The sequence below is a fragment of the Anabrus simplex genome, chromosome 13 (genome assembly GCF_040414725.1).
Source record: "Anabrus simplex isolate iqAnaSimp1 chromosome 13, ASM4041472v1, whole genome shotgun sequence".
Classification (NCBI taxonomy): domain Eukaryota; kingdom Metazoa; phylum Arthropoda; class Insecta; order Orthoptera; family Tettigoniidae; genus Anabrus; species Anabrus simplex.
In genome coordinates this window covers 101,613,187-101,626,350 of record NC_090277.1, presented here as the reverse complement: position 1 = coordinate 101,626,350, position 13,164 = coordinate 101,613,187, and the positions used below count along the sequence as shown (strand labels likewise).

At 41.1% G+C, this 13,164-nt stretch overlaps 1 protein-coding gene across 2 annotated transcripts in view; it reads left to right on the top strand.

Annotated features, from left to right (window-relative positions):
• Positions 1-13,164, top strand: part of LOC136884623 (uncharacterized) — a 207,281-nt gene that overhangs the window by 147,514 nt on the left and 46,603 nt on the right. For both annotated transcript variants that reach the window (XM_067156848.2, XM_067156847.2), the window contains exon 2: positions 11,210-11,764. In XM_067156848.2, the coding sequence (XP_067012949.1) occupies positions 11,210-11,764 (555 nt within the window). The remainder of the gene's footprint in view (positions 1-11,209; positions 11,765-13,164) is intronic.

The following is a 13,164-nucleotide window of genomic DNA, read 5'->3' as shown; positions in this document are numbered from 1 at the left end:
TAAATTCCGGCATCTCGGCGTCTCCGAAAACAAAAGTAGTATGTGGGACGTAAAGCCAATAACATTATTATTTCTTATGGAGGGTCTCCTTGGTTCACACGAATTTCGGCTACCACGAACTACAAACTCTTTTTTTTAGGCCTCTTGCGACATTATGGTCTGGTGTTTCCAAAGATTGTTAAGTGTTAACAGCGCACTTCAATCAATCACTCACCGGGCGAGTTGGCCGAGCGCGTAGAGGCGCGCGGCTGTGAGCTTGCATCCGGGAGATAGTAGGTTCGAATCCCACTATCGGCAGCCCTGAAGGTGGTTTTCCGTGGTTTCCCATTTTCACACCAGGCAAATGCTGGGGCTGTACCTTAATTAAGGCCACGGCCGCTTCCTTCCCACTCCTAGGCCTTTCCTATCCCATCGTCGCCATAGGACCTATCTGTGTCGGTGCGACGTAAAGCCCCTAGTAAAAAAAATCAATCAATCAATCAATGATCAGCATTTCTTTTTACAATTTGTTTTACGTTGCACCGACACAGATAGGTCTTATGGCGACGATGGGGTAGGAAAGGCCAACAAGTGGGAAGGAAGCGGCCGTGGTCTTAATTAAGGTACAGCCCCAGCATTTGCGTGGTGTGAAAATGAGGAACCACTAAAGACCATCTTCAGGGCTGCCGACAGTGGTGCTCGAAGCCACTATCTCCCGGATGCAAGCTCACAGCTGCGCGGTCCTAACCGCACGGCCAAATTGCCAGATCATTACACAGATATGCAGGTAATAACCGAACGTATCGGGTAACGAAGTGCCCCCGTATCACTAACCCTAATGCAGGGCAGTGTGAAAAATTCTGCAGCAGGCAAAGGACTCTTACAAGAAATTTGTTCAAACTTGACATACTGGAGTTAAGGAACGAACTGCTGAAACTAGAAACCTAGTTCTCTGATGTTGCATGTCTTGTGGGAAATTAAATGTGCGTCCGCCTCTGTGGTGTAGTAGTTAGTGTGATTAGCTGCCACCCCCGGAGGCCCGGGTTCGATTCCCGGCTTTGCCACGCAATTTGAAAAGTGATACGAGGGCTGTAGCCTCGGGAGGTCAACTGAGTAGCGGTGTGTTCGATTCCCACCTCAGCCATCCTCGAAGTGGTTTTCCGTGGTTTCCCACTTCTCCTCCAGGCAAACGTGGGGATGGTACCTAACTTAAGGCCACGGCCGCTTCCTTGTCTATCCCTTCCAATCTTCCCATACCCCCGAAAGGCCCCTGTTCAGCACAGCAGGTGAAGCCGCCTGGGCGAGGTACTGGTCATCCTCCCCAGTTGTATCCCCCGACCCAGAGTGTGAAGCTCCAGGACACTGCCATTGAGGCGGTAGAGGTGGGATCGCTCGCTGAGTCCGAGAGAAAAACCGACCCTGGAGGGTAAACAGATAAAGAAGAAGAAGAAGAAGAATTAAATGCGCTTAATTGGAGAGAAAGTAATTGTGTACATCACAATATTATTGTCGCTAAGACTTAACTGTTTTCTGTGGAACAGATTGCAGCTGAGAAATGCAAAGTAAAAGGCTGCAGTATACAGTAAGTGGGTTATTGAAGGTGGCGGAGCGCAACGGCAAGGCGCGGATGTCGTGCTCTAGGTCTGCTCTGAGAATATGGAGAAATGTCGGGCCAAGCTAATTTCGTTTGGACCGAGCTCGATAGCTACAGTCCCTTAAGTGCGGCCAGTATGCAGTATTCGGGAGATAGTAGGTTCGAACCCCACTGTCGGCAGCCCTGAAAATGGTTTTCCGTGGTTTTCCATTTTCACACCAGGCAAATGCTCGGGCTGTACCTTAATTAAGGCCACGGCCGCTTCCTTCCCACTCCTGCCCCTTACCTGTCCCATCGTCGCCATAAGACCTATCTGTGTCGGTGCGACGTAAAGCAACTAGCAAAAAAAAAAAAAAAAAAAAATCGTTTGGCTGTGAAGCAGTGGCGCTGCGTGGATAAAACATCATCATCAAGGATCTGTATTTGTGGCCGTCGCTCAGGTGAGATATTCCCTATCATTGGTTACCTAGTTTTTTCTTAAATATTTTCAACGAACTTGGAAAATTATCAAACATTTCCCTTGATAATTTATCCAATCCCTTAATAATAATAATAATAATAATAATAATAATAATAATAATAATAATAATAATAATAATAATAATAATAATAATAAACGGGTTTGAGGCAAGGAGACAGCCTTTCTCCACTACTCTTTAATTGCATTTTAGAAAAAGTTATTAGGGAATGGAGGCTGAGAATGACTGAAAATGGAATGAAGAATGGGGTAAAGATAGGTTGTGGAAAAAATGCGATGATGTTGGATTGCCTTGCCTTCGCAGACGATGTCGTTCTTATTACAGACAACCGTCAAACAGCCAAGAAACAAGTCGAAGAACTACAAAATGTTGCAGTCAAAACAGGGTTAAGAATCTCTTTCGAGAAAACAGCATTCATGGATTCTATAAAAAAAGGCGACACGGACAGACTTGTTACATTATATGGGGATATCCAGCGTGTGCAAAAATTGAAATACCTGGGAGAAATACTCACCCCCAATGGAGATGAAAAGGAGGGATTAAAGGAGAGGGTGAGAAGGATGGAGCTGGCATTCAGACTATGTCATCACACCTATAAGTCCAAGTCTCTCTCAATTCAGGCCAAGTTAAAACATTACTGCACAGTGGTTAGAACAGAGTGCCTTTATGGAGCAGAAACCTTGACGAGGATGGCTGACCCAGTCCTTGAAAAAAGAGAAAGAAGATTCTTGCGAAAAAATCTTAGGCCCTAGAAAGTCGACGAGTGACCCAAACACATTCCGGTTAAGATCGAATTTGGAGCTCTACAAGACAGTAGAAAGAATCACGACTGTGATGAGAAAAAGGAGACTGACGTTTTATGGACATATCAAAAGAATGAACCCTGAGAGATTGACCAACAGGATATTTCTTCTGCAGAAAAGGTGGAAAAAACAACCGGGATGGCTTACACACGTGCACAATGACTTGGCAGAAATAGGTATCAAGGAGGAGGATATAAAAGAAAGGACATCATTTAGGAAGAAGGTTGCGGGATTGAGGGATGCGTCTGAAGAGCAACATGCGAAGCCACGGAACATCTCGGTGGAAGAACGAGCAAGAAGAAGTCAAAGACTCAAGAATCTTTGGCGAGAGTGTAAAGAGAAGGGTATCAGTCTGCGTGACAGAAGGAAGATTGTGTAAACGTGGCCCACAGGTGGCCGTATCGATTAATAATAATAATAATAATAATAATAATAATAATAATAATAATAATAATAATAATAATAATAATTTTATTTGCTTTACGTCCCGCTAACTACTTTTACGGTTTCCGGAGACACCGAGGTGCCGGAATTTAGTCCCGCAGAAGTTCTTTTACTTCATGGGAGTAATCACATTAACGTGGTCGTTGTCATTATTAATTTAGCGTATGACTTACATAAGTCCGACTCACTGCCTAAATGGTCAGCGTTGAAGCCTTCGGTTCGGAGGGTCCCGGGTTCGATTCACGGCCGGGTCGGGGATTTTAATCGCCTTTGATTAATTCTTCTGGCCCTGGTATTTGTGGTTGTTCCAACACTTTTCCTCTTCATATTCAGACAACACACTATACTACCAACCACCACAGAAATATGTAATAGTGATTACATCCCTCCATAAAGGGTTGGCGTCAGGAAGGGCAATCGGCCGTAAAACAGGGCCAATTCCTCATGTGCGACCCCACAGGTGTTGGAAAAAGCGGTCGCACTCCATGTGAGATTTGTGCTGGGCAAAGCGGAGGCAGGGCAGATTTTTCTCCGGGTACTCCGGTTTTCCCTGTCATCTTTCATTCCAACAACGTTCTCCATTAACATTTCATTTCATCTGTCAGTCATTTATCATTGCTCCAGAGGAGTGCGACAGGCTTCGGCAGCCAGCACATTTCCTATCCTCGCCGCTAGATGGGCTTCACTCATTCAATTCCTGACCCGGTCGAATGACTGGAAACAGGCTGTGTATTTGCAGTAAGGATGTAAAGCAGAGCTCATATAAGTCTCTGGTAAGACCCCAACTAGAGTATGGTCCCAGTGTATGTGACTCTCACCAGGATTACTTGATTCAAGAACTCGAAAAAATCCAAAGAAAAGCAGCTCGATTTGTTCTGGGTGATTTCCGACAGAAGAGTAGAGTTACAAAAATGTTGCAAAGTTTGGGCTGGGAAGACTTGGGAGAAAGAAGACGAGCTGGTCGACTGAGTGGTATGTTCCGAGCTGCCAGTAGAGAGATGCCGTGGAATGACATTAGTAAACGAATATGTTTGAATGGTGTCTTTAAAAGTAGGAATGATCACAATATCAAGATAAAGCTGGAATTCAAGAGGACAAATTGGGGCAAATATTCATTTATAGGAAGGGGAGTTAGGGATTGGTATAATTTACTAAGGGAGATGTTAAATAAATTTCCAATTTCTTTGCGATTGTTTAAGAAAAACAACAGATAGGGAATCTGCCACCTGGGCGACCGCCCTAAATGCAGATCAGTAGTGATTGTGATTAATTGTGAGGTTGTTAAGAAAGGTTACAAATCTCTTCACATGGTTATGCGACTATTTACGGTTTTAGTAAGGATGTAAAGGAAGGGGAGTATAAGTAGACCTCAATTAGAGTATGATTCCGATGTATGGGACACACACCAGGTATCCTTGACACGAGAACTGGCTGTCAATGGAAAGATAGCGTGGAATTACATTAGTAGAGGAATAAGACAGAGCAGACAACTTTAAAAGTAGGAAAGATCATAATATGAGGATAAAATTGGAATCCAAGAGGACAAAATGGGGTAAATATTAATTTATAGGACGAGGAATAAGGGACCGAAATAAATTATCAAGGGAAATGTTCGATAAATTACAAAGTTCATTGAAAACGTTCAAGAAAATACTAGGTAAATCATTCATAGGGAATCTGGCTCCTGAGCGACTGCCCTAAAGCAGATCAATGATTGATTGATTGATTGATTGATTGATTGATTGATTGATTGATTGATTGATTGATTGATTGATTGATTGATTGATTGATTGATTGACGAACATTGGTTTGCCGTGGTTACAATAGTGTCGGGAAATTGATGACACTTACTACAGATAGACTTCGAGCCCAAAAAGAAACCAGATCTCCATTTGCAAAAATCAAGTGATCATATATACCGTATTTACGCGAATAATCCCCGCATATTTAAAAAAAATTGAGGCACAAAATTGGGGTGCAGGTTTTACTTGCGTCAAGGTCGTCAACACGTTCCTGGGTCACGTAATTCTCCATGTTGGGTGTACAGTGTTTCAGATGTGGAGCGTGACGAATTTTAAGTAATTTAGGAGAGAATTCTAGTGATGCAAGAGACAATGAATCTTCAGATCTACGGCAAATTGACCCTATTGCAAGTTCAGATTAATTAAATACTTGTCACGCAAGAAGGCCTACTTGCCAATTTTCATGGCAGATACATTTTATAGCAATGATAATGCATTTTTATCATCTCTGATATGTTCAGGCTATATGCGTCATGTTCATATTTGCGTAAAAACCATGTGGAACTCGAGGAGTGATATTAAATGTTAGTTTATGCCTACGTTACTCTTTCAATGGAAGGAATTTGAGTTCATTTCATTTTTTTCAAAATGATCCATCCTAAAATTCGGGTGCGGGGATTATTCGCGTAAATACGGCATGTCTCTCGGTCATGGCCATCCATCAACGGCTGCTAATTTCAGATGGCAACCAGCCATCATGGTTGCTAGGTAACATTGTCTGACCATCCATCCATACCTTACATTACAGCCTGCACGGTTGTTAGGTAACATTTTTGCATGACTCCAAGCATAAGACATACTTATGTCAAAACATATCCATGACATAATTGCGGCATCGCACTGCAACACCCGGTACCTGTATATATTAGGCACTTCTCAAACGTTCCTTAAAAGTCTGGACAACGCTGTGATCTAAATACTAGCGGATATTAATCCAGAGCTATTACCAACAACAAGCTGTAATACGAGATGAGGCAAGGGCCCCTGAAGCTTGCAGTGCTGCTGGACGAGTCACTTATCATGAGTCAGAGCCTGCTGTAACACCTTGTTTCTGAGAACGTGACAGCAATGTCGACCTGACACGTAACTTAACACTTTCATTTACGTGAGGTCGCCGTTCGAATCTCGATAAGTACTCCTTCCCGGAATGTAGATGTAACAGAGAGTTTTTTCTTCCCTCAGTGGCCCCACCCTTAGTTAATTCAACATGCCCGTATTATAAAGGGAAACGTTCAGTGAAGTAATATCTAAATTAGGTTTATGGACGAACTATTCCATTTCTTAGCAGTAATAGGTGACTAATAATAATAATAATAATAATAATAATAATAATAATAATAATAATACCGTGCTCACTGGCTCAAAGTAGAAGAATTCCAGCGGGAAAATATTCTGGGACCTCATTATTTTCTCCTAAAAATGTAAGAAGATAGTGGGATATAAAACCTATTTTTTCGTTTTCTTTTTCGTATCGGCCTACTAAGGACTACGTTATTTCAACTGTCTTTGCCCAGTGCTTCTTCATTCCTTGCCGGTGTTTTTGTTTGCTTTCCTCCGTCCACGTCTTTCTCGTCTTCATCTTTGACCTTTCCTGTAAACCCTGCTGGTCTTTTAAGTTTTCTCCTGAGTGGGTTGCGTTCTTGTATATCTTCATACGCGATCTCCATCTCCCGTAGGTCCCTTTTCACGTACTTGAACCAATTTGGCTGGGTCTTCTTATCTTGTAAAGATCCAGTTCGACAATCGTGTTGGTGGTATAAAACCATTGTTATTATTATGCGTGAATGGTTCCTTTCGGAACACACAAAGCTTTATTTATGACTTCGTTTCCGGAGGATCCAGGATGCTTGCATCTGTTCACTAAAGATCCTCTTCCTTTCTTCCGTCCACTTGGTACCTGCTCTTTTTGGTACTTCATTCTCTGGAGTAACTTCCCACTTGTCAATTTTCTTTCTATATATATTTCGATTCAAAATTTCTTCAGGTTGAATTTTTGCGTTCTTCATGTCCGTTTTTGTTTGTTGTGTCCAAGGGAAATTCTTCAGTTTATCAACTCTTTCAAGAATTTAGTGGGTTACTTAAGTTTCTGGAAGCCTCTTAACATTTCCATAAAATGTTAGCCTTCTTTTCCTGAAGTCTGCCGCAATATTAGATAATTTTTCTGTGAATTTCCGGGATTGTAGGCGGTATTCTTCTTCCGTGTGTCTTGGTCCTAAAATTTTCTTCATTATTATTATTATTATTATTATTATTATTATTATTATTATTATTATTATTATTATTATTATTATTATTATTATTATTGTATTTGCGAATAAGCCATTAGTACTGCGCAAAGTATTTAGAGGTGTTCATTTGCCTCCCTTTGTGTCCATATTTCTTTCATTCTGCCTTCAGACCAGGTTGCTCCTCTCTTCTTCTTTTGTCTTTCCTCTTGGTCAACTTGACATTTGTGAATTTCTTACATCTGAATTTGACCCGTTTTGGACATCTGCCGGTGTAATTCCTGCCTGTTTCAGATTTCGCCAGTCCACTTCATTGTGTCTGATTTTAGCTTTACTCCTGTTACCATAGAACTGTTTTGTAAGTCTGTCTGGATGCATTCTTTTAACCCTTCATATCATTGCATATGTGCAAAGGAGAATATACTTGCTTCTTATCTGCTTTATGATTTTACAGGTGTCTATTTACTTCTGCCTTACAGACGAACTCTCTAGGGGTCACTGTGTATTAAAAAATAACAACAATATTATATTTTATGACTTTTTCTTGCTGATGAGCTGAAGTGGTGTAAACTTTAAACAGATAAGATAAAACACATAAAATGCTGTTTACCACAGAGAATTCGTGAGCCAGTACATCCCTAAGACTGAAGTCTGGCAGTAGCTACACTAATCGTACAGCTTTTCATATACCGGTGCATAAAACACACAAAACTCTTAACATTTTGACTGATCCAAAAAATATAAATATATTAATTCTGCCAAATACCTTTTTAAATATTTTTCTGGTAACAATCTATTACTTTTTGAACGAAAAACCGTCGTTTTTAAGAGAAATAAAAAATTGCGCATTTAAGGGTTAATATGTCCATAGAAACTTAAACTGCGTTTTTAATGTCTTTGTTAATATTTGTGTATTGTGTGATTTCTTGTCTGCCTCTGAGTTGGTATTGTCCGTCGACGAGTTTTGGGCCTAGAAATTTTATGATTTTGTGTTACTTTTTCTCAAAGTTTTCAATGTCTACCCTCCTGTTCAAACTTAGCGTTTCTGATCCACAAAGACATTCTAGTTCAATGATGGTACTGCATGCCTTAGTTTTGTGTGCTTAGAGATACATGTTTTTGTTGTAGTTATTTTGGGTTAGTCGATATGCAGTTTCCATCTTTTGGCATCTAATTTCCATCACGTTTGTTTGGAGTCAATTTTTCTTTTGCTGAATCGTTTCACAAGATATTTACCTTGTAATACTCGTTTAATTTTGCCATACTTTGTCTCGCGAGTTTTGGTGTTTGTTTGTTGCCGGTCATAGATTTTGTCTTGTCAAGAGATGTCTGGAAGCAGGCCTTTTCCCGCAGTTTCTTTCAGGAGTTCAATGCGATTTTGAGCTGTTGTAATGTCTCGAGTTAAGACTGCTAGGTCATCTGCTAATGCTAGGCTATCTGTCGCTAATTTTCCTCTGCCTAAAGTAATTGTTTGGTGGATTTTGAGGACTAATTTCTGTTTGTGCCATTCTTGTGTGGCTTATTATTATTAGTAGTAGAGTAGTGGTATTATTATTATTTCTTCGATTCTGGCCAGCTTTGGACCACGGTAAACAACTGATTTGCTGGTTAGGTCTTTTTTCTTCGTTGTGGTTCCTCTCCCTCTCCTGTGCCCACATGTTCTTGGACTTTTCATTTTGTTCTTCCTGGAACCCCTTGAATTCATCTAATTTAGCTCGAAACGTATCTCTATTAAAGATTTCTTTTGGATTGATGCCAACTTTCTCCATGTCTTTTCTTGCTTCTTCAACCAATTTAGTAGTTGCTTTTAATTTGATGATGTAGTTAAAAATATTCTTCGTTAGTCGACTCTTGTTCATAAAATTTCAGTCTCCTGTCATCTTCTCTGTCTGTCGGCATAGATATTCATTTCTCCTATTCCTCCATTATTATTATTATTATTATTATTATTATTATTATTATTATTATTATTATTATTATTATTATTATTATTATTATCTGGTTAGCATTTAGTCCTTTTGTTTTAAGCGTTCCGGGGTCGATTCCCCACCGGATCGGGGATTTTAACCTCTGCTGGTTGCTTCTCCTCCTTCGGTGACTTCATTTGTTCCGTCTTCAACATTATATTTAATGCTAGGCAAGGACCCATCATCGCAGGTCACCCATGGCCGTCAACTCGAAAGATCTGCACCAGGCCACTCAAGAAGCCACAAACCATAACTGCATTATTAATTAATTAATTAATTAATTAATTAATTAATCTCATTTCGGCCAACTGTGGATCACGTCATATTAACTGTTTCCTTCTTTGAGCTTTGACATTTGCCCAGTACTTCCGCATTCGTTCTCGGTGTTGTTCCTTTCTCCCTTGCATCCACGCTTTTCCTGTTTTTATCTTCGGCTTTTTCTGGAATTCATGGCCTGCTTGAAGTTTCTTTTTGAGCGGTACACGCTCCAGGATATCATTACATGTGACCTCCACTTCTTCGAGATCTCTTTCTACCTCGGTGAACCAGGCCCCTTTGGTTTTTTGTTCTGAAAATAGTTAATGATCCGACTGGTCAATCTTGATGGGTTCATTTGCATCACGTGCCCATAAAAAGAGTTCCCCTTCTTCCAGATGGTGTGGATTACCTATTTTATTTTTTACAATTTGCTCTACGTCGCACCGACACAGATAGGTCTTATGGCGACGATGAGATAGGAAAGTGCTAGGAGTGGGAAGGAAGCGGCCGTGGCCTTAATTAAGGTACAGCGTTAGCATTTTCCCTGGTGTGAAAATGGGAAGCCACAGAAAACCAAATTTACGGCTGCCGACAGTCGAGTTCGAACCCACGATCTCTCGAATGCAAACTCATAGTTGCGCGCCCCTAACCGAACGACCATCTCATTCGGACGGTGATCTTATTCACATGGGTATATAGTTCGTGCTTGTGACGTCTTGTGTATTATTATTATTATTATTATTATTATTATTATTATTATTATTATTATATACCGGGCGAGTTGGCCGTGCGGTTAGGGGCGCGCGGCTGTGAGTTTGAATCCCGGAGATAGTGGGTTCGAATTCTATTGTCGGCAGCCCTGAAGATAGTTTTCCGTGGTTTCCCATTTTCACACCAGGCAAATGCTGGGGCTGTACCTTCCAACTCCTAGCCCTTTCCTATCCCATCGTCGCCATAAGACCTATCTGTGTCGGTGCGACGTAAAGCAACTAGCAATACAAAATTATTATTACTATTCTTTCTTTCTTTCTTTCTTTCTTTCTTTCTTTCTTTCTTTCTTTCTTTCTTTCTTTCTTCCTTCCTTATGCCAATTCAAAGAGCGCTTGTTCGTTGGCCTGATGGTTTTCGCCTTCTTATCTTCCCAATATCTCTTCATGAATGCACTGTGTTACACCTTGCGTTCAATGGACGACTTCCTACCACTTTTCTTTTTAGATTTCTCCACGAATTTGTGATCGGCTACTATTGTAATGAAGGCTCCACGATCTTCTATTATCTCGTCTGTGATATTCATTTCTTGGAGGTCCTCCTTAATTTCTTCTAGGCAGTTTATTTTGACCTTCTTTGAGTTGATTACATCCAATAATCTTTTGGTGAGTCTGTCGCTGTCAATTCGATAGATGTGGCCATAGAATTTCAGACGTCTCTTGCGTACGGTATCAGTGAACCTATCAGTTATTATTATTATTATTATTATTATTATTATTATTATTATTATTATTATTATTATTATTATTATTATTATTATCGAAATGATCGTGATAAGAAGCTGGAATCTAGTGGTGAAGGGATTTGTGGTGTCGTTGTGCACCTTCTTTGAACTGTGATATTATAATTGTACTAAGGTGTCTTGTTTTTTTTTTTTTTTTTTGTTTCAGACCAAACGGCAGATCTTCCGGGAGCAGGTTCTTCCTCACCAAGGAGGGAAGATCCCCGAGGACGCGTTTAGGGCAGACCGACTGGCTCTAAACCGCCTCAACAAGGACGGTATCTCAGTGCCGGACGGTGTGGTGCTGGATGCGCGGCGCCATCACAAGCATCCTTCGCCCCTCAACTCGGACCTGGAACGGTCCATCGTTAAGGTTCTCATCACTCCAGAAAATCGCTATACCCCTCCAGAAGGAACCTACCACCCACGGGAGCCCATCACTGTGGACTCGACCTACATCATCAGACCACCTATTGGTTCCTACAAGAGGCCACCTACCACTGTAGGGCGACCACTCCCCGGCCCTCCGCTACAGATACCAGCTGCCCAACCTCCCCCACAGAGGTACCCAGTTAAATTCACTAAACCACCACAGACCGTCTACCTGGGCTTCTCTGACAACGGAAATACGGTCAACAGTTATCTGCTGCCTGGAAGCAACAGAAACAATAACAACAACAATGGTTTCCTGTCTGACAGCTTCAACACAGTATACAATTCACAGGTAAGACACAGGGTCGGCGAAGACAAATGCCCAGTGACCCGGGCCGGCAGGGGACTCGGGACTAAAAGAATGAATTTTTTAAAAAATGTAAATTTTAAATTAATTTAAATACCAATAAGAATGCAAACTATTGTTAATGTTACCAATTTCATACCAATTTTGTACTATATTCTTCGGGGTAAATGTGAAAGAATATGGACGGAGCTCGATAGCTGCAGTCGCTTAAGTGCGACCAGTACCCAGTATTCGGGAGATAGTGGGTTCGAACCCCATTGTCGGCAGCCCTGAAGATAGTTTTGCGTGTTTTCCCATTTTCACACCAGGCAAATGCTGGGGCTGTACGTTAATTAAGGCCACGGCCGCTTCCTTCCCACTTCTAGCCCTTTCCTGTCCCATCGTCGCCATAAGACCTTTCTGTGTCAATGCGACGTAAAGCAACTAGCAAAAAAAAAAATGGACGAATTTTTCAGCAAAGTAACATAAAGGATATTCCACAAATTTGCCATAATGCTTCCTTCGAAAGATACACCAAAAATACACCGATTTTCGCCAAGATTACACCAGTTTTGAACAATTATATTTCTAGGGTAAATACGAAGAAAATTGCACAAATTTTGCAACTAAAATGATATCAAGGTGATTCCATAAATGCACCCAAATCCTTGGTGTAACTTTGCAGCATTTTTGAAGCAAATTTGTTTCAACAGTGGTGTTGACCAAAAAAAAAAAAAAAAAAAAAAATCTTTGCTGTATTTTTGGCGCGAACTTGTGCAGAAATTATCTGATTTATGTGCGTCATTATTGGTGTAAAAATTGTGTAAATTTATGTTAAAAATAGGTGGAGTTTTGGTGGATTTTCCATTGGTGTCAAATCAGTGCATCCACTGTCGCTTTTGCACTGAATTAGCGCCACAAAAACACCACGTTTACACCGATAACAATTTTGCACCAATTTTTGGTGCAAACTCCGCCACCAAGGGCTGATAATCAGGTAAGACTTCGTTATAAAATAATCTGCAAGTTCACAGTTCTGGTCTAAATTAAGTGACGGGGCGGGGGAATTGAGATTCCTGTCTCCGGACCTGTAAGACACGACGTAACAATCAGTACTTCTCAAACGTGGAATTTCGAGGCGGGCCTTCTAACTAATTCAGCGGTTCAGTGAAAACCGTATAAATAGATAACTTTTAGTAAAATGGTTTATCAAGGACATATTCCTTTCATTAGCTCTGTATATTCGCGCATGTAGCGATCATTTTGACATTGTCACTCGGTTGCTCTTGGTAAACAGCGAAGAGTTCGTGGACTGAGGGTGCGGGGCTGTGGGACGTAAGGAGGGGCAACAGAGAACATATCCCAGGTATCGCACGAGCTATTAGTACATCGAGCAGCCCCGAAAT